Genomic DNA, 26,435 nt, shown 5'->3' with positions numbered 1-26,435 from the left:
AATGCCAAAAATTACAAAATATAATATTCACTGTGCAAATACAATAGTTTTACTAATACCATTTTGCCTTGCCAAAGGTATGTGAACGAGATAATTAAGTACCAAAACATGTAAACTTCACATTCTTTGACAGAAAAGGAAATAACAAAGACAAGTAAAAGCAATAAAAGGGGTTTATTTCATTATAAATAACTTGCTTATAAGGTAAAATATGAAGAAGTTTCCTACACACTCCTCTGCTCTGTGCCTCTCCTACCTGATGCCACATCAAGTTTAGTTCTTTGTGCTCCCTCTTTCCAGGATTTCCTGGGCCTTCTTACAAATGTTGTCCTCCTGCTTGTGCACCTGCTGTTTTTCAGACCAACTTTTTTCAGCCTTTCTCATCACAAGTCCAATCCATCTCAATCTTTGAAATTTCTGTTTATTTTCAATCCTCTGGGTGACATCTCTCTGCCACTTCCTCATTTACAGTATGCTTTCCATAATGTACTCTGGCCGTGAATTAACATATAGGAGTGACATCTTTTCAAAGCCTTCTCTGTATTTCTTGTCAGTGGCCATGTTTCAACTAAATAATGTAGGACAGGAATCACATGCTAATGTTTCAACTAAATAATGTAGGACAGGAATCACATGCTAATCATAAGCCTTTATTCTCTCTACTAATGGGACTTTTTTAATTATTACTATTACCAGTAATCCAATTATCTGTCCCTTTGAGCCATGCCGCAGGTACTTTTAGAGACCTCACTGTTGTTTCAACTTTGCTTCATTGTCTAGTGTTCCAAAGGCCAAAGAAATGCACTACATCTAAGGTTCGTCCAACCACTACAACTTTATTCCTGTTTTCATTCCAGATTGCTCTTGAACTACATTTGACTCCAAATACATACTATATAGTATTTTGTAATCCCAAGCACCTCTTATGATAATATTCAGCCGTCTCCAATTCTAGGTATTATTAGCAACTGTTCTGCCATATGGGGTATGACCTTAAAAACCCAAATTCAGCATCTTCAAAAATGACATAACTTCATAGCAAAACTAGCAACATTAATGCATAAAAATGACAAATTTTCTAAGACAATTTGTATTTTTCATAGCTACAAACCTGAGGTCTTAACAATAGGATCATTTCTAGAGCCTACCTGGATCCAGTTAAAATGCAGATGAAAGCAAGGAATCTTGCGATATCTGGTAATGCATGCATAAATCGGGTGAAGAGTGGTCAAGGACCACAGACCTACGGCACAGCATTAGTCTTTCCCAACTCAGGATGTCTTCACAAACAGAGGGGCGGCTAGAGGCGGGCAGTATAATGTTAAGACCTCAGGTTTGTAGCTAAGAAAAATACAAATTGACATAGAAAATTTGTATTTTCTATGTCAATTTGTTCATACACAAACCAACCTTTGGTTTTAACAATAGGATAGACTCATACTTGGAGGGAGGTACAAGACATCCAAAACCGGCTGGGGGCCTACCCACCAGTCCAGCTTCCAGAAGAAATGACTTCTGGAGACGGACTGAAGCCCGTTGAGAAGCTAGATAAATTGATATCTAACCACTCAGACCCTGAGTCACGTACAATGATATATGGGAGAATCATTGTATAAGGAACCAAAGAGAAACTTTGACTGTCTAATAACAAACCAATACACCAGGGTTTGTACTACTCCCGACCCCTCCTTGCCAAGGAGTGGAGCATATGCTACTGAATAGAGGGTTTGATATTTGTATATTAAGCAACCACACTGTATATTAAGCAACCACACTATCAGTATGACTACCTTACTCACCTGTATCAAACCAGTCCCGCGAATGACGTGTCTACTCCTTAACCTGCCTGAAGGAAGAAGGAAAGGTACAAGATAAGGAAGGAGACCAGCCAACTCACTCATTCTCTCATCCACACAATCATCTTAGGTAAGATACAAAAGTGCCCTGTTAAGGGCAACTATTAGTTACACAACCTGTTGGGCAGCCACCACAGGACCTATGGAAAACGTGTCCAAAGATCTGAGGGCAACATCCTTAAGATAGAAAGAGGTGAACGTGGACTGGCGTAATCAAGTACCAGCACTCTGCACTATGTACAGCCAAGTTCTTTTTGAAAGTCAGGGAGGGACCAATACCCCTAACATCATGCGCTCTAGCCTGCACAGACGTGGTGGTGGAATCACCAAGAGTCAAAATAACAAAAAGTCTGTGGCAGCCTGGTCTAAGGTGCCAAGTCCTTTTAAGATAGCAACACAGGGCCCGGGCAGGTCACAACAAAAAGCTCTTGAGCATCACCACCCACAAAGTCATTCAGTGATGAAATGGAAAATGAAGTGAATCTGTCATCGTGCAAAGAGGGATTTTGGGTCTTGGCCACGAATTCTGGGACAAATTCAAAGGACACCGACCCCCAACCCCTGGTGTGCTTCACATCATAGCTTAAACCATGGCGCTCTCCTACCCTCTTGGAAGATGCATCAAGTTCCTGTTAGAAGAGTGATGCAATGGCTCATATGGACTCTTAATGAAGCTCTTGGGAACCAAGGAAACATCCCACGTTGGAGTTTAGAGCTCTCTAGGAGAACTCGACTGCTCAAACCCCTTAACTAGCAAGGAAAATTCCCAGGAAGAGGAGATGTCAATACCTCTAAGGCGTAACACTAAACTCAGGGCCGCCCTGTAGCCTCTAATGGCAGAAACGGACAAACGTTTCTCGTCTCTGAGGAAGGTTAAAAAGTCTGCTATTCACTGAATAGAGGTTGCGAGTGGAGAAAAACCCCGTTTATGACACCAATCGCAGAAGATCGCCCATTTGCGGTAAACTGCGGAGGTCGACTTTTTGAGACTTGGACATATGCCCTGCTGTTCTCTGAGAAAAGCCTTTCGCTCTTGAGAGATACTTGATAGCCTCCAACCGTGAAGAGACAGGGATTCTACTGACTGGTGGAGCCTTTCCGCATGCAGCTGACACAGGAGATGTCGCCAAGGGGGAAATTCCCATCGGAACCTCTCAACAACAATGACAGCAGATCTGGGAACCATTCCGCCAGAGGCCAGAGAGGGGCTACCAAAGTCATCCTGAGACCCTGTGAACTCATTAGCCTGTTCAGAACTTGACAGATCAAACAAAACGGAGGGAAGGCATACACCTCCAGGTTGTCCCAGGGAGGTTGGAATGCGTCCTCTGCTAACGCAAAAGGATCTGGGACCACAGAACAGAATATCTCCAGCTTCCTGTTGAAGTGAGTCGCAAAAAGGTTCAGCATGGGTCTCCCCCTAAACCGGGAAGAGCTTGTCTGCTACCACTTGATGAAGGGACCACTCTGTGCCTAAGATCTGATCCCGACGACTGAGTTTGTCTGCAACCACACTATGTTTGCCTGGGATATACCTGGCTGAGAGCTCTACCTCCCTGCTTGTTCACATAGACTACCACCATGGTGTTGTCCGACATGAGAATGACAGAATGACCTTCTACCTTCTCCCGAAACTCCTTCAGACCCAGGAAGGCTGCCTTCAACTCAAAGACATTGATATGTTACTGTTTGTCCTCCAAACTCCAAACGCCTGAAGCTATGAGGCCACCTAAATGAGCCCCCCCCCCAACCAACCTGCAAGGGAGGCACCTGAAAATAGAAGGAAGTCTGGTGGAAGAGAACGCAGAGGGACACCCTTCAAAAGATTCCAGTCATCCAACCACCAACAGAAGTCTTCTCTCACTTCCAGAGACAGAGGAACCCTTAACAGGGGTGAGTCCCCCACCGGAGACCAGAATTCTCCCAGTCCATTGCAGAGATCTAAGATGAAGACCCCCATGAGGGACCAGCTTCCCCAGGGAAGAAAACACTCCTAGAACAACCTGCAACTGATGAACTGACTGAAGTGGTTCCAACAGGAAGTCGGGCGCCACCACTTGCAACTTCTCCAATCTCTGATCAGACGGGAAAACTTTTGCCACTGTTGTATTGCTGACCATGCCCAGGTAGAGAATCCTTTGACTGGGTATGAGGTTTGACTTTTCCTGATTGACTACGATGCCCAGTTCCAGACAGAACTGAAGTAGACGATCCCTGTCCTGTAGCAGCTTTTCCCTGGAAAGTGCCAAGACCAACCAATCATCCGGGTACCTCAGCAAACAGATCCCCTGAGCATGGGCCCAACTTGACACAAGAGAGAAGACCTTTGTGAACACTTGAGGGGATGTTGTCAACCCGAAGCATAGGACTTTGAACTCGAAGACCTTGTCCCCAAGAGAGAAGCAAAGGAACTTCATGGACGTTGGATGAATAGGGATTTGGAAGTATGCGTCCCCTAAGTCTATTGACAGTATGAAGTCACCTACCCTCACGGTTGCCGACACCGAACGCAGGGTCTCCATCTTGAACTGTGTCTTCCTGATGAAGTGATTCAAGGTGGATAAGTCGATCAAAGGTCTCCATCCTCCCGACGCCTTGGGCACCAAGATGTGACTGTAAAAACGCGGAGACGGACGCACCAGTTCCTCTATCGCACCCTTGTCCAGTATCTAATGCACTTCCTCCCGAAGAGCCAAGAACTTCAGAGAATCTGGAGGATATGCCTTCCTGACCTACTGCTTATCCGACAGAGGTGGAGAGAAGTCGAATGGCAGTAGGTACCCCACCTGAAGGACATCTACCACCCACTTCTCCACCCCATAACTCTGCCACTTGACCCAATGGCCCACCAGGCACCCCCTCCACCCCTGGCGCAGGAGAGGGAGAGGCGCCTAACCTACCGACAGCCCCTTTTACCTCTGCCCCTTGGGCCCCTTCTTGGCTTAAAGGAACAAGAGCAAAGGGAAGTTGGTCCTCTGACCTAGGCTGAGCCAAACGGGAAGGCTCTGCCGAAATCGAACTCCTTGACAGTCTATCAGGCGACGATCTTCTTGACTGCTGCTGGAAAGGGGGAGAAGGAGCCGGAAGTCTCTGAGGATGAGAGACTGACTCAGACACGGCCTGGTGCATCAGTATGTCTTTGGTGTCAGCCTGGCTCCGGTCTATTGCATTTTTGAGCTCGGTCTGAGGAAACAAAAATTGGGACTGCAACAGATCTCCGTTTCTCAATGCCAACAAGGACTCTGTGTCAACTGATCTCTCCATCCTAGATAAAGCCGCGTCTCTACTAATCAGAAGAGGGTTAGTCCATAAATTAACACTGAGGTGAGCCATATAAGAAAATCCCTTGCCTCCAGACTGCAACAAACTGGCAAGTGTGGATGCACTCACCAACCATTCTGGAGACCTTTCAGAAGCTATCTTGACAATGACCACAGACCAAAAGTCCAGCCAAGAAACCGTCTGCAACATGGAGGCTGCCGTAGATTCCAACACTGAGGCATCTTGAGGAGACAAGGCCGGAGCCACTGACCTCACCTGCTCCAAAGTCAATCCCGGCTTCAGGCAAATGATGTCTGGGTTAAGATGGCACCACATAAAAAATGCAGAGTTCTTAGCATAGTACTTCCTGTCTCGTGAGAGGCGGGGGTAGTAGCTTGGCAGAGCCTTTACACCGAAGCAAACCGTCCCTGTCCGAAACAGTGGCTTTAAACATTATGTAAGACCGACTGGACATGCCCCAACAAGGGAAGCTGAAGAGATGATTTGGGATCCTACATAGCTCCCACCAAGGCTTCCAATCAAGGAGTGTAAGACGACCAAGCCTGAGTCCTACTTTCCAAATTGTTGAACCCACGGATGAGATCAACAACTTCTGAAAAGGAAGACAAAAACTCTTGCGTGTCTCCCTCCTCCTGCTCTGGCAATGGAGACCTATGACAAGAAGAATGTATAGGCTCCTCAAAGGCACCTTCCTCATCAAAATTAACGGAAGGACCAGCAGCCAAACAGCCCGAAACACCAACTAGCCTGTTTGGGCTGGGTCCATGTGCCAGCTCCCGAGACAAACCCACTACAACACTAGGAACATCACTACACACTCCTCCAACAGATGACTCATTAACATGTCCATGAATGGTCACGGGTGTGGCAGATGTACAAACGTGAGTTGGGGAGGAATCCCAAACACTCAAGATCAAAGGAGGAATCCCCCAGAGTCCAACTCTTGGAAGCACCAGGGAGAGGGGCAGGCAAACACTCCTGCTGCACCAATTCCGCGCTCACCACCTTCGACCTCTTGACAGGCACCTTGAGATCCTTACAGCGACAAAAAGGCCCTGGGGAAGTAAGAGCACTTGCATCATGTGCACACACAGGGGAGGTTGCAACACGGTTACGATGTGCACAGACGGGGGAGCGATTCAAAGCAGCCACTGCAGACTGCACAAGGGATACATTAACACTCCCAAGAACACATCCACGTTGTTCCTCCCTCTTAGGCGAAGAAAGAGCAAAGTCCTTAGCTGTCCAACTCTTCATATGCAGACGTGGCGTAGACGGGGAAGAGGGAGAGGAAGACAGCACTGGTTTCTTATGTGATCTCTTCACAGGAGGTGGGGACGATGCAACAAGTTTCCTTCCAGTCCTCCCAGCCGACAAGGCAGCCAACTTATTATCCAAAACAGAGTCCAACCTCTTAAGCACCCCCTGGCATATAACCTCACCCTGATCTGCAAGAGAAGGCTCCAATGGCATGGAAGGGAGAGGCAGCAAACTGGGTGATAGAGATGAAATCATGGCTGAGAGAGGCAGTGCAGAGGAGACGACTGGGAGTGATGTCATCGATGGAAGTGACGTAACAAGTGGTGATGACGTCACGGCTTCCCCTCGGTCTTCAGGGGAAGCAGATGCCACAGCTTCCCTCCTACTCGAATAAGCGGCAACAGTCACTGGCGGAGCAATACAAGATGGCTGACCTCAGCTACCCACGAAGACAAGGCCAGGAGGAGGGGGGAGGGCCTGGCCAGCCTGACCAAGGGGGTAGCAAGCCTCCATAAAGTGCGCTAACAACCCTCTAAGGATGGGGGACCCCATAGTACGAGCATATTCCAAATTGCCGCCATCTTGGACACCTCCGACCCTGGGATAAATAAGAATAATGAAAAAGCCTCCCCCTCCCCAAGAATCAAATTAACTCCCAAAGAAGAAGGGGCGACATTACAAAAATCAGCCTGGGGGCCTTATGATACTTCCAGCAACGAATCAATGGAAGAAAAGGAAGGAGACAAGGGCACAATGCTACTATGGGGGTGAATAATACTGCATGAGACAAAGCATTGGGAAGAGGCAAAAAACCTTACCATGAAGGAAGAGTCGAAACCCTCCGATGCTCTCTCTTGCTATAAAATGACTTCCACTGCTCTTTAGGTCATGCCCGGCATTCCATGCAAGGATTTGTTATGGTACAAAAACTAGAACGGCACCTGCTACACGTGATGTGGGGATCGGTCGCCGCCGAAGCCAAAAAACAAGAACACGGAAAACCTGGAATTCCGGGGCACGCCCGTTGACAAGGCCGAGAAGGAGCAGAAGCAGCCATAAAATCAGCCACACACACACTAAACACAAACGAAACGGGCAATGAACCGGGTAAAGGCCGAGAGGTCAACCACAACTTTCGCCCAGGTGGTTAACCCAATAACCATTTTCTATGGGAAGTAGCTTTGGTGGCCCCAGCTGTCAGCTAAGAGTGCAGGCAGCAAAAATTTACGCTGCCCAGATTGTCAGTAAAAAGTAAAAAACATAACACAGCAACTGCCCTCCCGGGCACGCTATCTTTTGAGTGCAGGGGGGCTAAATTAGCTTATTTTCAGTTTCTGTATCTTATTTCATATATTTTAACTCATATAAGTGTGTTAACATACATACGGCCGTTTCCTTTAACCACTGTCATGTATTTATATGTCTGCTCTTTCGGGCAAAATAATAATAATAATAATAGGCACGATCCCAAGATCCCTGAAAAAGAATCTAGAAAAACTAGAGGCTGAAGTAGCTCCAGGACTCATGCAGAATTGTGTGATCCTAGAAATGGCACATAGTAAGAAAAGTGATGGACTCATAAGGAGGCAGGATGCAAAATGGAACCCCACAATATAAATACCACCCAGTCGAATTGGAGGACTGTGATAGAACCAAAAAAAAAAAAATAATAATAATAAAAATAATAATAATATCCCTTGGATGTAGGATTATCAGCTTGGCGCCATTGGAAAATAACATTCTCTTAGAACAGACACATGTGCATTGTTTCGTGCATGGAAGTTTATTCGTTGTACATAAAACCCTTCCTTCTTTTGACGCTCTAGAATCTAATAACAGGATACAACAATTTGCCATTCAAATTATTGTTAATATTAATCATCAGATTTTTCTTTGACAAGCCATAATAATGGTATGCAATAAAGTTGATTCTAAAAAGCTTGCATTTTGTAGTCCATATAATCCAGTCTTTGGGCTACAGCTAAAGCTAGGTTTGTTATGAATTCTATACCATCCATGATACATGTCCGTTTTGTACATAGAGAAAAATTAAAAGTAAACTATATATCTATATATTAATTATATTAATAGATATATATATATATATATATATATATATATATATATTTTATATATTATATATATATATATATATATATATATATATATAATATATATATAATATATTATATATATATTATATATATATTATATATATTCTATATAATAGTAGATAGATAGATAGATAGATAGATAGATAGATAGATAGATAGATAGATAGATAGATTAGATAGATAGATAGATAAATATATATCTATATATAATAATTATATAATATATTATAATATAATTATATATATATAAATTGTATTTGTTTATGGTTTTTAGTATGTATGTATATATAGTATATTATATATAATATATAGATATATATATATTAATATGTAGTATGATGTATATGTATGTAGGTATGTATGTATATATATATATATATATATATATATATATATATATATATATATATATAGTATATATATATATATTATAGGAATATATATATATATATTCTTAATTATATATATAATTATATAGAATATCTAGTATATATATTATAATATATAGTATTTATATATATTATATATTATATTCTATATCTATATATATCTAATATATATATATATATATATATATATATATAATATCTTTAATATATATCTATCTATCTATCTATCTATATATATATATATATATATATATATAGATAGATAGATAGATAGATAGATAGATAGATATAGATAGATAGAGATAGATAGATATATATAATTAGATATATATATATATATATATATATATATATATATATATATATATATATATATATATATATTATTCTAACGGATTTGAAACCATTAAATCATTGCTAAAAGCCTTTACGGTCAACGTGTTTTTTTCATGTAACACACTAAACAGGAATGTTAATAAAAAATGGCCCCAGAGAAAGCAACAACATAATATATAAAATTCCATGCATGGATTGTCCCTCATTTTATCTCGGACAGTCGAGCAAGGGCTTAGAAATAAGTTAAGCCAGCATAAATATTCGTAAAAACTGGGCAAACATCTAATGCAATATGTATATATATATAGAATACAACTTGATCACGAAGTATATAAAACGTGATGCTATGTATAAATAAAGGTTTTTTGCCACGAAGGAAAAAATGAAAAATCGAGATATCTCGCTTTTTCATTTTTTCCTTCGTGGCAAAAAACCTTTATATATATATATATATATATATATATATATATATAATATATATATATATATATATATATATATATATATATATATATTTCTAATGGAAATGGATTTGGAACCATTAAATCATTGCTAAAAGCCTTTAAGGTCAACCTTGTTTTTTCCTATAATAACACACTAAAATTTAAATTATACACACTTATGTATAAACAGAAATTACCTGATTTGTACCTTTATGCATGCTATAAAATATATGTATATTTTTTTTATTCCTGTATTTAGATTTCTATATTCATTTTCATTCCTGTAAGTAATTTTGTATTTTTTTTTCTAAAAGCAAAATGTAGCATATTAAATTTTAGACTTACACTTAAGGAAACACTAGCACATAGCATTGTATTTTGAATATTTATTTAACAACTGTTTAAACTTTCACTTTTATTGTCACAGTACATATGTCCTTATGTTTTTTGTATCCAAAACAACGCCCTTAAGCTGTTAATCCCCAGACTAACCAGTACCCATACCTCAAGGTCATACCTCCCACACGATGAAATAAATAGGCCGAAAAGCCAGATTGTAAGTCAGTAGTCGCTTGATAATGCCATAAGGCGAAACAGCTGTCGCGACAAAATTCAATAAATGGAAGAAGGAAGTCTGCGTATTTTTCACCAGAAATTGACGAACGAGAATCAGAAAAAACTTCGTCAGTATGAAGATACCTGCAAGAAACTTATTGATGCCACTAAAGCAATTGCTTTTAACAAAAATTGTATAAGAGAAAAACTATGCCCTATATCTATATCTATATATCTATACCTAAATATATATATATATATATATATATATATATACAGTAATCCCTCGCTACTTCGCGCCTCAAGTTTCGCACCCTTCAGTGCATCACGGATTTTTAAAAAATATTCATCAAAAATTCAAAATTGAGAAAAAATGGCGTGGGCGCTAGCAGAAGGCAGAGAGAGTACATTAGAACATCAGGTATCAACACAGAGATGGCACATAACTCAAAATCCACCTCTGTGATTCGCTGGCCATCTCGGCTCCTGAATCTCGTAAGCTGATTGGCCGAGCCGCCGTGACGCGTTACCCAGCATCTCTCCCTGCCAAGCGCCCAGCGAAGGAAGACCGCATTCATTGTTCTCTCGCGCTCGTGTCGCTACTCTTGCCGCGTGAAAGTTTTAGCTGTTCTTTTGTGCTTTTTTTGTGCAAAATAGTGCTTGTGACGCCCTTGAAAATGGCTCCTAAACGTCCTACATCCTCTGGTAAACCCAAGAAGAAGAGAAAAATGATGATGGTGAACGAGAAAGTGAAATTATTGGACATGCTTAAGGCAGGCAGTAGCTATGCGTCTGTTGCCCGCATGTACGGACTGAATGAATCAACGGTTTGCTACATAAAAAAAGACAAATTAAAAATCCGTAAAACTGTCTCAATAACGTTCTCCAAGGACACTAAGCGTGTTGTGACTCCTCGTAATAAGAGGATTGTGCAACTGGAGAATGCGTTATCAGTGTGGATAACGGACTGTATACTACGCATTTAAAAAATAGGGGGGGACCCTACATCGCGGTTTTTCACTTATCGCGGTTGGTTCTGGTCCCCATTAATAGCGATAGGCGAGGGATTACTGTATATATATATAATATATACATATATAATATATCTATATATATACATAGATATATATAATTATATATATATATAATAATATATATCATATATATATATATATATATATATATATATATATATATATATATATATATATATATATATATATATATATCACATATATATATATATATAAACCCACATACGTAAACTCATCTCAACTTACGCAAAGCTGTTGTAATAGTTCATTACATAAGTCGCCATGGAGTCCATATCAACTGACATTTCATTTTTTAGGGAGCCCAAGCCCCACGACTATAGGAGATTGATTGCCAAACCCAGTCTTTATGACAGTTGCAGTCTGAAATTGCCAATGTGTGACCCAGGCTTTAGTCTTGAAATGTGACTTGGCAGTCTCGCATTTTATAAAATAGTCTAAAAATCAAAATGTCTGACACTTTGAGTTGACTAAAAGAAAGACCAAAAGATTTTCCCCCAAATCTGCAAACTATCTACATAGGTTGCTCAATACACGCATATAATAACCTTGATCCAAAGTCTTAACACTTATTAGTGGAAAGGAGTAACTAGAAATGGCTCAAACATTTCCTGGTCATATACTTCAAGTGCTGTGAATAGTAAATTGCTAACTAGCCCTAAAGATCTTGGACTACCTACTTGCTTAGCAAATGTGACTTCTAAACTCCTTCTAGAACCAGCTGTTACTTACTTTCTCCTCACAGGAGAATACACAGGATGGTGATTTTTGTCAAATAAGGGCTAAGACCCATATCCTGGCAAGACCATTTCATAATGACACAAATAAAAATACCACTAAAAACCAGGAATACTACACTACTATTGCAGTTGTATAACAATGGAATAATTTCCTTACTTCTGCATAATGGACCAGTTAATACTGAACACATTCTAACACAAAAAATAAGACAAGATAAAAATACTTGCATGTACCTTACAAACACACTGAATTTGTAAAATGACAACTTTCGCTGAAGGTAATCCCTATATAATGACTGATGGTTTGTATTAGTGTAGGAACAACTGAAAGTTCAACCAATAAAAAAATGATAAAAAATAAGCATCAAATTTCACACTTAAAAACAAAACCAAATCCCAATCAACACACCTGAGGATAAAAGTGGAAAGGCAACAAAGGAAACATAATTTAAGACTATGATTGTATATGCTGTGCCTGATAATAATCAGACACAGCAGAAAAAGAAGTATTATGATGGACTAAAACAAACAATAACCCTACTGCTTGATGTCTTATCCATCATTAACAACCATTATGGTTATTAAAGTAACAAAATTCTTCTCTTGGTCTACTGTCTTGGACTAGGTACAACAGCACCAGTAAAGTAACATAAATAAATCCATATAGTATACTACAATTACAAAGCACTACAGCAAGTATTTGCTTACATCTGTTTCAAAGCTACTTCATAAAAATGCATGCCAATTTAAAGCACACTACTGTAAGTTACCTTTAAAACATCATTCTTCAAACGGCGTAAGAAAAATGGTTTCATGATCCTCTTTGCTTGCTCAATCCTCTCACGTTCAAATTTGTTTTTAGATGATTCTTCCCCTTTCTGAGGATTAAAGAAAAAAACATCAAAGTCAAGACTAAATCAGCATACAATTGGATGACTACAGCGTCTCTGCATCAAAAAATCCCTTGAAAGCTTAAGTTAAAAATATTTCTGCAGTATTCCTTCATAGACAGAGCAAACAGATTACCATTGTTCTGATTTTATAGAAGCAATTCAATATATATCAGTAAATAGGCACAAGCAACAAAACCTCAATTTGGACAAAGAAAGCTGGTTGTGCAAGTTTCCATTCTGTCAAACCTACCGGAAACATGGCAAAGACTCTTTTAAGTTCATCCCGTTTGCTGTCAAAAAGCTGGGGCATGACAAATATCAAGAGAGACATCAACTCTACCAAGTTGTTCTGAAGCGGAGTTCCAGTTAATAGCACACGTCTCTCTCCCTGTTGAGTAAGACATCAATTTACAGAACACAATATTCCCATGCTTTTAATAGATGAAAAAAGAACACACAAAATCTTATGCAACATAGAATATTGAAAAAATTTTCATGGAATTTTCACTCACAAGTATATGACAAAAACCTAGGCACATCTTTTTCTTGCTGTTTCTAAAGGCTTAATCATACCTTAATTTTCATAAGTTGTTCATAACGCTGAGAAGCCATATTTTTCAACATGTGAGCCTCATCTAAAATTACTATATTGAATCGAAGCTTCTTGAAGAGTTGTCTGTCTTCAGGACTACTTGTAACCATATTGTACCTGAGAATATTTAATTCATAATTAACAGCATAGTACGACACAATTCATGACTTGGACGCTAAAATCAATCCTAGCGTACACACGATGTTTGTACAATGGCATACAATGTATGGGTATATGGGACAAACTCAAATTAGCAAAAAGAGCCATAGGTACCAAAAATCTTACATGTAAGAGCATGTTGCAAGTTACTGAACCATATAAAATTATGTCAGTAATTACACTATTTTTTAAAATTAAATGCCAGGTAATTAGTCAAAATGGAAAATAGCTTACAGCATGTGAAATTTCACCATCATATACCCTTAAAACATATGGATAACTTGTTTTTACAATTCTTTAACCTTACTGATATCCATATAAACGCCAGATTCATTTCTGCTTATTATAACACTGAGATGAAATCCGTTGAAAGTAATATGGACCATTTTGGGTTATCTAACAATAAGACAAAGTTGATGTTTCTAATTGTGAAACAAGCTTGATAAACAGGGCATAAGAGATAAAAATTAACTCGCATCATATTGAATGCATTTTATGTACTTTGATTCTGCTAGAAATGTAGGTGTCCTCCATGAAGATAAAACACTGATTAAAGTATTTTCGTATCAATATTCATATTTACCCTTCAACTAAAGCTTCTTTATTAAAAATATCTGTTAAATGTTTGCATACATGAAAGCTACTTAACTTCTTTATATAAAAAAAGTCTCTTAAAAGACTGCATACATGAAAGCTAAAGTCTTTCTACTTTTAAATACTTAGCTTATAAGATACAGGATTGCACTCTACTTTTGACATTGTTACATTAAATACCAACACAGTAAAGATGAAGACAATGATGACATTTAATAGAAAACATTAAACGGGAACTGGACTATGTAATAAAAAGCTATGGTGCAAAAAAAAAAAAAACTTTCCCGGGGTTAGGTCTGCATAAGCACGTTGGATCTCGAAATTAGTGAATTAGTAATATTTTAGTTTATCAATATAAAAATTATGTAAGAATGAAGGAAACCCCAATCTTCGGCAGTAAGGAGGCTTTCGCGCCCGTGTTGGAGGCGCCTGTCTTCGCGGTTGTTCTGGAATCGTCGGGCGTGTTGTGGAGCGCAAAAACGCGCCAATGTTACGTGAGAAACGCCGCGATTTTCTGATGCAATACCTCGTCTAGATTCATCTAAGAAGTTCTAGAAGTCCCTGGAGTCAGTGACGTTCGCCGTAGGCTCCGCCCCCAGAGTGCCGTATAAATACGACGAACGAACTTTGGAGAGCAGTGATCGTAGAAGGAAGGAAGTGATTGTAAAAGAGAGAGCTCACTAGTTAGTAAGAACCACAGATCAGATTATCAGTGAGAGATCAGCAGCAGCAGAGATACGAGAAAAAAGGAACCGACGAAGTATCAATCATAAGAAGAGTTGTTCGAGAGTTGGTTGGATATTGGTCTAGTCGTCTTCAGGTGTGGACGGCCGAGTTGTCTCTACGTTGAACAGACTTCGGAGAAGAAAAGGCGGGATTTCCTGCCTTACGATTAGACTAGTTCCTGCAATACAGAGTCAAGAGGACGTCCGCTTTCGCCGTTCTCCTTTTGTGAAGCCACTGCTTCGAGTCACTAAACTGGCCCGGAAGTATTTGAATTGTGTCACTGTTCCCCCAGTTCATGCAGTGTAAGACTCTATCGTTTTATGTAAATAGGAGATACCATTCTGCATTTACCTTTGTTAGTAAGCTTGTAAATAAACCTTTGTTGTGTTAGTGTTTCTTTCTATATTCATATCCCCAGTTTCAACTGTTTGTGTTGATAATTTTTTTTTTTATTATTTCATATCGAACCTGAAGCGGACCTCCCTCAGAGGCCGTAACATTGTGTCGACCCTTTCCAGGATATTTCGACACCGTAACATTGTCTCTGAGATCTCGGAGTCCGTAACAGTATATCATTTTCTTATCATAAAAATATATGTAGTCAAGAAAATAACATGAAAATACACTAATTAGAGAATATTTATCCATTGATAAATACTCACTAATTAGTGTATTTTTTTATTATTTTCATGACCAAATACAGTCCTATGATACAAAAATGATTACTAATTTTCAAATATTAATACTGATTAATACACACGCTCTCTCTCTCTCTCTCTCTCTCTGTTTTGTATGATAAATAAATGATTTACCTAATACAAAATAAGTACTAATTATTAAATATTAGTAAGACTAAATAATAATATACAATAGTTTGTGTTTGTTTGTATGGTGTTTTTATGTTGCATGGAACCAGTGGTTATTCAGCAACGGGACTAACGGCTTAACGTGACTTCCGAACCACGTCGAGAGTGAACTTTTATCACCAGAAATAACCATCTCTCATTCCTCAATGGAATGACCGAGAATCGAACCCACGACCTCCAAGGTGGGAAGCAAACACCATACCAACCACGCCACTGAGGCGCAATATATGCAATAGTACACTGTTATTACAATGTTTATGCATTTCTATAAAGAGTAATAAAAAAAATTTTATTGCTCATCTTTGCCTTGACAGAAAGTGACTGTGGGTCCAAATGCCTGATCATCGTTTCTATTTCTTCCTTCTCTCTCTCTCTCTCTCTCTCTCTCTCTCTCTCTCTCTCTCTCTCTCTCTCTCTCTCTCTCTCTCTGTGTGTGTGGAAAAGATATCTGTATTTATGGGAGAGGACTTTTGATATCATAAGGAGTTATTCTCTGTCTGTCTGTCTGTCTGTCTGTCTGTCTGTCTGTCTGTCTGTCTGTCTGTCTGCCCCTTCGTTTACTTTCCCCCCCAGTCATCCCCCTCCGATTCTGACCCCCCTATTTACCCCCTCGGCAGTCCCCAGTTATCAGTGATACGGTTTTATGGGGCTTGTCTAGTGCCATAAAATCGGTGATTTATGGTGCCATAACGCAACAAGTTCTGGTTATTGTTGCTTTATGGCGACACAACATACCTAACAGAGGTGCCGATAACTGGTTATTGGCTCCATAAATCACCAAGTTTCAGTTTTCGCTTATCAACACACTCTCTGGAACAGAACCGGAGAGTGCCTCTATTCTCTCAATAATTCATAATTAATTTCCCTCGTGATGGTCAAATAATGCTGTTGTCATTCAGTGCTCTCTCTCTCTCTCTCTCTCTCTCCTCTCTCTCTCTCTCTCTCTGAAAAAATGTTGAAGATGACTTTGAAATATTAATAATATCATTTCATAGGTATATTTGATGTAGGATGATACTTTAGCTATACAATTGGTATTTGAACTTTCAAAAAAGGCAGTTATAAGTGTTTTTAGAGGGGGGTTCCTTATTATTTGCTGATTCTAACTATTCATTGGGGGAGGGGGAGTTGTATGTGTTTGTGTGTGTGTGTCTGGGATGCATCCCCCATGAATATGGGGGGTCTACGGTATGTACTTTGTGATATGGGATACAACTAGGCTCAGATATATCATAATCCTACCCGTGGCCCGATCATTCATCGAATGCTATTTTATTTCCATGAGATCTTTACACCTGGAAAACTAAAGCCCCATCTTCCTTGGCTCTTCTCTCCCGTGCTAGTACATCCTGTCAATTCAAATGCGGCTGTTCAACTTTGAACTGGGGCTAGCTAAACAGCATTTGGGAAACTTAATGACAAATATCTACAATTAGCTAGCATTGAACACCATGCTGAGTCTCACAGCTATAGTGTCAACCAGTGTATCCTGGTAGTGCACTGACACTACACTATTGATGTTAAATTGAGTTAATTAACCACTTTTTAAAAAATGAGGATGAAAATATATCAAGTGGGGCTTAACTGCTTTCTAACCTACAAAAAATAAACGATCGAGCTGAAGTTACCCTGAATCCAAGTATTAACTGACCTTTTACCTCTTACATATATGAACTTTAAGTACCAATTTTGGCCTTTTTGGCAGACATTTTTGATACAGTGACCGCCATCTTGGATATTTCTAGGCTGCAAAATTATGTAACAAAGTACATAAGGGCTTGTTTTTAATACTTCAACATAAACGGGGAGTGACTAGGGAATTCGAACGTTACTAGCCAATTAAATGTCAATATTCAGACATCCAACGGAAGCCATTTTGAAAACCTGCTAGCCATCTTGGAAAATGGCAAAATTTTGTGTGGCCAGAGGTTGATGATGAGACATTAGGTCAAGAAGAATTGGTGTGCCAAATTTCATGCATGTATCACCATTTGCACTTTTCCCCTATTATTTTGAAGTTACCCCACTCCACTAAAGGTCATCAAAGATGACCTGTAGCACGACTTAACCAAACCAGATAATCACAACATCTAGTAACATATAAAAATGGATGGCTCCCCATTGTCCACGCACACTTCAGACGGTTATCCCCAGAGAAACTTGCCTATGCCAAACAAGTGTTCAGGGAAATGAAGTATGCAGGAATATGCCAAAATGTCCCCAGCCCATGGGCATCCCAGCTACGTATGGTACCAAAACCCAACATAACATGGCGGCCATGCAGAGACTACTGGCAGCTAGCCAGATAGATATCCAGTGCAGAGCATAGCAGATACAGTGAACACCCTTATTCACATCCTCAAGATCTGCGGACTCGGCTATTCGCAGCGTTCTCTATGGAACAACTGCCAGTTATTAGCGGAAAATTTGCCTACTCGCGGTATTTTTAACAGAGAAATATATCTATATAATGTAGTTTCATATCAATTTCATGACTAAATGCACTTTTGTGATAAAACTATTAAAATAATCAGGTATAAGCATTTTAGAGGGTTTTGCTTCTTTGAACTAACAAAATAAGCAGTTCTAAGCATTTTTAGAGGGGATTTAAGTATTCGTGGATTTTAGCTATTTGCGGGGGATCTGGAATACACCACCCAAAAATACAGGGAGGCTCACTGTACGTATAACCAAACAAATGAAAGGAGCAAAGATCTTCACCAAAATAGATCTGCTGAAGGGATACTTCCAGTAGAGCAGACAAGTGTCAGCTCCTAAAGTATGGTATACAACAGTTTGTTATCTTGGTGCGCTACTGTACTATTTACTATTCAGTCTAGGCTTGCAGTAGTAACAAAGCATATGGGGTTATCAACTTGTTAGGAATACATAATTTCTAGTAATGTGATTATGTATATACTTGTTTATAATTGGCTTAAAAAATGTTTACTTACGTGGTGAGAATCACATCTGGTACTTCTTCAAGGTCATCATTCACTATGGCAATGCGCATACCTCTTCTTTCTTCCTGAGTTCCATGGTACTGAAGTACAACTAATGATGGACACCACAATTCCAACTCCCTAGCCCAGTTCTCTGTGAAAGTTACAAATTAGATCACACAATCTTACTAATGATTGACTCATTTATATAAAACATAACAAATTTTTAATCAATTTGTATTTTTCATAGCTAACAAACCTTCAGTCTTAACAATCAAAGATTGTAAAGCAAGGTATCTGTGGCATATACGAGGTGGAAGCTGGTAACCGACCAGGCATTTATTTTGGTGTTTTCTGAATAATGTATGTTTTTTCATACATACTAAATCAATCCAGAACATTTTTATTACTTTGTTATCTGCACTTTTTTTACACAGCTGTCAATTCTGTCATTTAATTTCTACCCACTTTCATTACTTCTGTACTTTCTTGAATGGCATACTCTCTCCCCCTCAAGCCATAAAATTTACCAAAATTTAATATTTCATTTATATACTGTACTAAACATGTGTCCTTACCTCAACACTACCTTTTTTTTACAGAAGATGCTGGTACTAAACACTCACAAGCCACACAAATTATCACAACCCATTTACATTACAGTATATTGAAAACAAATTACCATAATGAAAACATAAATCTTACCTAAAGTTGATGAAGGAACAATGATGACACTTATTTTGTCAGGCTCCTCCGTATCCTTTATGTAAGCAAGGAATGAAATTGCCTGAACTGTTTTCCCAAGACCCATCTCATCTGCTAGTACTCCATTTAAACCTTGTTCATGCATCAAGACAAGCCAATTGAGTCCTATTAATTGATAACCCTTCAGCTTCATTCTGAAATTTAAAAAGTATTATGAAATTAAGTAAATTTCTGAAAAAAATTACAGTAATTTATCTGACAAGTAAACGAGGATACCACATTTCTCCTCGAATCCTACAAAACATATAGTACTCAAAGTTTTTCTACTAAATAGAGCCTCTAGAAATGTTATACACAATTTAAGCACATTTAAATACATAGAAACTCTCAATTATGAAGAAAAACACTGCCATAATTAAGATGACAAATTTTCTAATGAATTTGTATTTTTCATAATTAACAAACCTTCAGTCTTAACAGACAGATAAATTGCTAGTGCCAGCTGGAAAACCAGTAAAATTAATAAGAAAATTGTGTACGCAAGGAACTATTGACATCTGCGCTTGGTCACGAGCTTGTGTCGGAACTACCACAACGCCTTGGACATCCCATGACCGCTTTATTTACTTTCTTACCGCCTTTAAGAGAGGACACACTTGCTCTTCTAAGTTCACTTCAAGCCAGTTTAGTTTGCCCCCTTTTCATTAATATCTCTTTCAGTGTGTGTGATTTTGCAGTAGGTTTGTATGGGTAGTGGGATATCATGGATCTTTTTACCTCCCCAACGAAGCTTTCTTTGGGATCTCACAAGAAGCAGAGGAAATGCCCAGGCACTTGTATTATGGCTTCAACCAACTTTCTACGATGTACAGGAAAGCGGTCAGCCGGAGGTACTTTTGATTCACAGGTGTGAATGGCAGTTGGTATTCGAGGCGCATAGCTAGCGTCTCTCTCTCTCTCTCTCTCTTCTCTCTCTCTCTCTCTCTCTCTCTGATGGCCTTGTCTAGTAGGGGACTGGGATTGTTGTCTTCTCACTTCCATTCATATTTGGTATTCTTCAAGGTTCTTGAAACACATCGAAGTACAAAATACATACTATATTCTGTCTAATTACTTACAAGTCAAGACTCATTGCAGAGGTATGAGCTCTTAGAAGGACTCTTGAGTAGATGGAAGATTGAGAGTGAATGCTCTCAAAGTTCTCAAATTGATCTTAGGAAAAAGTGACATACGTAAAAACAAACATACACACATGACTTTTGAGGTCAAGAGAAAGAATATTGATTCAAAGCTTGATCTCGATTCTCAAGGGAGTCTGGTCACATAGACCCAGCAAACTGATGAGATATCTGTTTATAAGAAACATGATGATTCCACATTTGCACAACATTCTGAGGGGACATGATAATTTTGGGAGTTCTTTCCTCCTTGACCTATTATACAGAGCATAACGATATTTTTGTAATGGAAATAAGATGCATTTCCATTTTTGTATGTAATTCTATTACACTTGTGGGTTTCCTTGTTCGACACTTTTAACATCTGTCTACAGATCCACACCCAACGTGTAGTAGGTGCAGAGAAAATGTATGTACAATTACTAATCCTTGTTCAGTGTCGTTTTTGATCGGTGGACCAATGAAAAAATGTTATGGAAAGGGTTAGTACAGGAGAAAGGAGATGCCACCATCTTTGGAAGACCAAGCATTTTCAGCTTCTTTTGTTTTGGCTAGTCATGATGCTGATCCATGTGTTTCTTTGCCTATTTTAGATGCTTCCCATTCCCCTTCAGGTTCATCCAATGATTCATTTTCGGATGTATCAGGATAGGTTTTGTACCTAGTTTTGCTCCATCCTTCCCCCACAGGGAGGGGGGGAGGATCACCATCTTTGTAGTATGTTTCAGCTACCGATGAGCACAGAATGGAGGGGATGTGAGTGGTGTTACGCCTATCAAAGCTACCAACCTTGGATTGTGGCAGGATCAAAATTTCAAAAACAAGCGGCAGAATCCCCCCACATAAACTTAACCAATCCAGCTCTCACCAAAGACTGACTAATAAAAACTAAAAACTCAGAACTCTAAGCTAACTCCAGCTGCACCAGCAGACAACCCAGATCTCACCAACAGCCAATTCAGTCGTTAACTATCCATACAGCAATTACTCTCTCTCTCTCTCTCTCTCTCTCTCTCTCTCTCTCTCTCTCTCTCTCTCTCTCTCTCTCTCACACACACGTCAAATGGAACTCCATAACTCCTCCATATTTCCTCCCCTGATATTTGACGTCCCCTTACACCCACAACACCCACACTAATTAGCCTTCCGCAACACCCACGGATGCTCGGACACAGGCCCCCTGGATCTTGTTTAAGGGCCCTCATACACATTCTCAGTTACACTGCCATCAACTTCTCCCAGACCACTTCCAGTCCGACTCCCATTACCAACTCCCTCACCACCATCCTCCCAAATCCCATTCACTATCATCTACCCCTTCTAACTATTGTCCGAATATCTCTCGTAACTCTGCCACCAAATCACTTACCTCATTTACACTCCTGAAAAACTCGCAAAGAGACTCATTCATACTGCCAACTACATCCTTACCACCTGATTCCCTTCCTGGTGAAACTTCACTAAACCCTGACAATTCAAACCCACATAAGCTATATGTATCATTCTTCCCCTCAAAGTCATCCGTATTACATGCCTTATCCACCATTTTTACCCTAACACTAACCCCTCTATCATGCAGCTCACATTTCTCCTTTTCATTCCCTTTCCTTACCTTCTTCCGCTCTCTTCCATACTCAACCAAAACCAACTACCAATCTTCCAGACCCATTTCCTCACTGACACTCGGCTTACATTTATTCACTCCAAACCACTAACTCATCACATTCTCCTGAACATACTGTCGCATACTAGAGGACCCACTCAACTGAATCCCCTTTTCACTTAGTTTCCCGAATTCCCAACCTGACTCATCCTCTTTTGCCTACACACGCTCGCCACATGACCTTCCATTCCACATTCAACACTCTTCGGACGCTGTTCTTTACACATCCTAGCATAATTCCCATTCTTCCCGCAGTTGCCGCAAACCACGTTCATACGGGTACCCCGACATCCACTAGGTATGTGCCCTACCTGTCCACACCTGTAACATTTAATATCCCTATCTTTCTTACACTCACCCACTAAATGCCCCGTTTGCCCACACCCGAGCAAGCTCCTAACGGCCACCAACATTCATTCATTCTTCCTGTGTCCTGGCTTACCAAATCTATAACACTGCTGCTCTTGCTCACAGCTAACTGACCCTACTCTTCTAACACTCGCACTCCTATCTCTTTTAGGGCTAACTACACTCACATTACTTGCCCTAATGCTCCTATCTACCACTCGCTCTGTCATTCACCTCGGCCCTTCCAAAACTGCCTCCCTATAGCTTTTAAACTCTGGTACAATCTCAGCTACTTCAGTCCCAACACTAACACTCCTACTTTCTTTCATACATCTAACTCGTAATCTTCTACTATTTCCAAAATGTCATTCCATGTCAACCTTGACCATCACATTTTCTCCTTATGTTTCAGATTTATAAACTCATATACACTCTCTGGTACAGTCGCCAACAACTTTCACACTAACTCCTTACACTCAAATTTATCTCTTCGTCCCCAAACTTTTTCCTGGCTAATGTTTCTAACCTACAGACTCACCAACATTCATTCTTGCCTCTTCAAAATCTTGCTTTCTCCTATATCTAACGCTATTCTTTATCCTCTTTGCCTGTTCTACAATCCTAGCTTTCACTCTCTCATACGGCACATTCCCTACATTCATCGTTACCCCATACATACTCAGCAAAAATCCCGTCAGAAAGCTACCTAACTCTCTTGTTATCCCCATACTTTGCCTCACAATACTTCACATATTCTTTAAAAAAAGTACTCTATGTCCCTATTACCATATTCCTCGTATTGTGCACACTGGGGTACCTCTCTCATATACACAGTCTTTCGTACTTCTTGCTCATTTTCACTACTTCCATTCTGACCCTACTTTCCCTCTTCCGAATACAGTGAATCCACTTCCACACTCACGTCCATACTCTTGACTATGCTCTTCTTACTCTTCTTCTTTCTACCTACCTGTTTCCACTCACACTATCTAAATCACTCTCAGCCCTTTCCCCAATGTATTCAGTCCTAGTCTCATCCTGTCAGTCACCCTTACTAACCTTCTTTCCCTTAGTTTTCTTCTTTTCCTCAGCCCCCTTCTTATTCTTGTCCTCAGGTTTATCCTTATCCTGTGTCTTCCCCTTCTTTCCCTTACCTATCACAACCAAATCACCTTCATCACTTGTACTGTCATCCACTCGCTCTTTCACTTTCTTTACCACTCCTGGCCCGTCACAAGACCCAGTAGGCCTACCTCCTACAGCTCCCTCTCCCATAAATCCCTTCATCATTTCCTGCATCATCTCTTGCACTGCATTCATCATTACCCCAAATTTTTTGTCAATTTTCTCAACCATTCTCTCTTCTGCTCCTTTCACCTCTTCTTTCATTTCCACTTTCACACTCCTTAGCATTCCTCTCATTTCCTCTAACTCGCTCTTCAGCTCCCCACACTCTACCCTCAACCTCTCATTCACCACTTCCAATCTTTCCTTAGCTTCCCTCACCAACCATAACTCCTCCTTCAGCTTCTCTATCTCCTTCAACCCTTCCATCCTCACTTTCTCCACCAATCACACAATTCACTACGCCAATCGTCCTGCAGCTGCCGCACCAACAGTCCCTGTTCAGGCACCAAAAAATAACGTGGCGGGATCAAAACTCAAAAATATGTAGCAGAATCCGACCGCCCCTCCATAAACTTAACCAATCCAGCTCTCACCAAAGACTGACTAAAAAAAAACTAAAAACACAGAACTCTAATGGCTAACTCCAGCTGCACCAGCAGACAATCCAGATCTCACCAACAGCCAAATCAGTGTTCGTCCATTGAGCAATTGCACTCTCTCTCTCTCTCTCTCTCTCTCTCTCTCTCTCTCTCTCTCTCGCTCATCTCTCTATACTCTCTTCCTCTCTCCTCTCTTCTCTCTCCTCTGCTCTCTACTCTCTCTCTCTCTCTCTCTCTCTCCTCTCTCTCACAGACGTCGTCAAATGGAACTCCATAACTCCTCCATAGGATGGCTTGTTGTCTTACTAAATGGCATTGTGCTTCCCTCCAGGGGATCCCTCTATGGGTGTCCCTTCTCCCCCTGGTCTACCATTTACGGCAGTGAACACCACGGCATCTGTAGAGGGGCATATGATTCCAACGCCACAGCATTTTGAAGTTCACTTTGCGGTTTCCACAAGGGTACCAGTATCTGGACGGCATTATCCACTAAGTGCAATGACATCACAGCCTGGACCCTCAGTGACGTCATAATCAACATGGTGACCAACATTACATCATAGCCTCCTTCCACCCTCGCACCTTCAGTGTCAGCAAATACAACTACGCTTTCGGATTTGGTGGCACGCAATATTATGGAGATATTGCAAGCTTTAGAAGAGAAAATAAATAAGACATGCAAGATAAGATGCGAGTCTTCTTCTTGCTCTTCTCCTCCTCTGGTTCAGGATCATCGCAAGTTTCGATGATGTCAGTGCATGCTCCAGTCAAGCCTTAGAGGATAAGACACTTCTTGGCTGATCCTTGTGCCAAGAGAAGATTAATTTCTTCATCTTCGAGCCAGGACCGTCGCATCCCAATTAATAAGAAAACGCAACAAGTAGTTGGTAGAGCTAAAACACAAAATGGCGGCCATTATTCTAATGCATCATCACAGCTGAAGAAATTGACAGATGTTGGGGTGGAAGATGCCATAAGTACAGTTGTAAGCGTGAAGGGAAAGATGTTTGAGGAATCTCCGAGTGTGTTTAGATAGCCTACAGTGGGAATTCATCAGTCTACAAAAGACTGGTGAGTAGGTTCCAGTCTCTCCTGTAAGCTCTTTAAAGATGAGAGGAAAAGACAATAACGCTCCAATTAAAAGATCAAATAATACAGCGTTGGAAGATGACATACTCACTGCTTCAAGTGAGCCATCATCCTGGAGGAATAAGCGGCTTTCTTGATCTAGATCAAGGAGCAGTGAAAGGTTTAAACGTTCATGTTCACCTGGTGATTTTTCAAGAACTAGCCAGCAACGGCCGTTGGATAACACAGGTGGCGCAGTCGTGGGATGAAGTGACCGCGATAGGAGTGAGACCTTCCTTGGTGGCCGAACAGAATGTTTTGGAAGCAGAGGAAGTGGAGAATCAGGAGTTTCTGGCTTCTTAAGTAGAGGTTATTGACTTGATTCATCAATTCAATAATCTTTCAAGGAGGTCTGAAATGCATTCCAGCATAGCTCCGACTGGAATTGAAGCCCTATTAGGACCAAAGGTGTTGTAAGAATTACCATGTTCGAATCATGCAGTCAGTGTTACATTATGTTAATGCACGGATTTCAGGAAGGGATAATTCTTTGCAATCGAATAGATCATTCAAGTTTCTTCCCCCTCCCTTGCTGAAATATGGGAATTATTATACAACACCTGTTGTTCCTTTGCTAGGAAAGCTATCAATCCAGATGTTGTGAGGTTAAGACCTGGATTGACTTTAGACCAGATGAAGATGGAGTACCCCTCACTTACTTATCAAGAAGCTGATAAATTGGAATCAATGGGTTCTTCTATTTTCCAAACAACTTCATGGTTAGAGCTTTGGTCAACAGTGGTGGCTAAGATTACTTCCTCAGATTCAACCATATTAGTGGATGAAAGCCTTTGTCAGATGCATCAGTTTGGTTCAAAAGCTATTTCATGTTTGACACACTTAAGTGCCAACACTTGGGCTAATACATATCCTGTTGATGAGAAGGG

General features: G+C 40.1%; 1 protein-coding gene across 2 annotated transcripts in view; it reads right to left on the bottom strand.

The window, feature by feature from the left end:
* Positions 1–26,435, bottom strand: part of LOC135224599 (SWI/SNF-related matrix-associated actin-dependent regulator of chromatin subfamily A containing DEAD/H box 1 homolog) — a 221,348-nt gene that overhangs the window by 36,801 nt on the left and 158,112 nt on the right. For both annotated transcript variants that reach the window (XM_064263757.1, XM_064263758.1), the window contains 5 exons: positions 19,505–19,698; positions 18,812–18,953; positions 13,494–13,629; positions 13,171–13,308; positions 12,798–12,905 (listed from right to left, as the gene is read on the bottom strand). In XM_064263757.1, coding sequence (XP_064119827.1) covers positions 12,798–12,905; positions 13,171–13,308; positions 13,494–13,629; positions 18,812–18,953; positions 19,505–19,698 — 718 coding nt within the window. The remainder of the gene's footprint in view (positions 1–12,797; positions 12,906–13,170; positions 13,309–13,493; positions 13,630–18,811; positions 18,954–19,504; positions 19,699–26,435) is intronic.

The sequence above is a fragment of the Macrobrachium nipponense genome, chromosome 12 (genome assembly GCF_015104395.2).
Source record: "Macrobrachium nipponense isolate FS-2020 chromosome 12, ASM1510439v2, whole genome shotgun sequence".
Taxonomy (NCBI): Eukaryota; Metazoa; Arthropoda; class Malacostraca; order Decapoda; family Palaemonidae; genus Macrobrachium; species Macrobrachium nipponense.
This window is presented reverse-complemented; position numbering and strand designations above follow the sequence as displayed.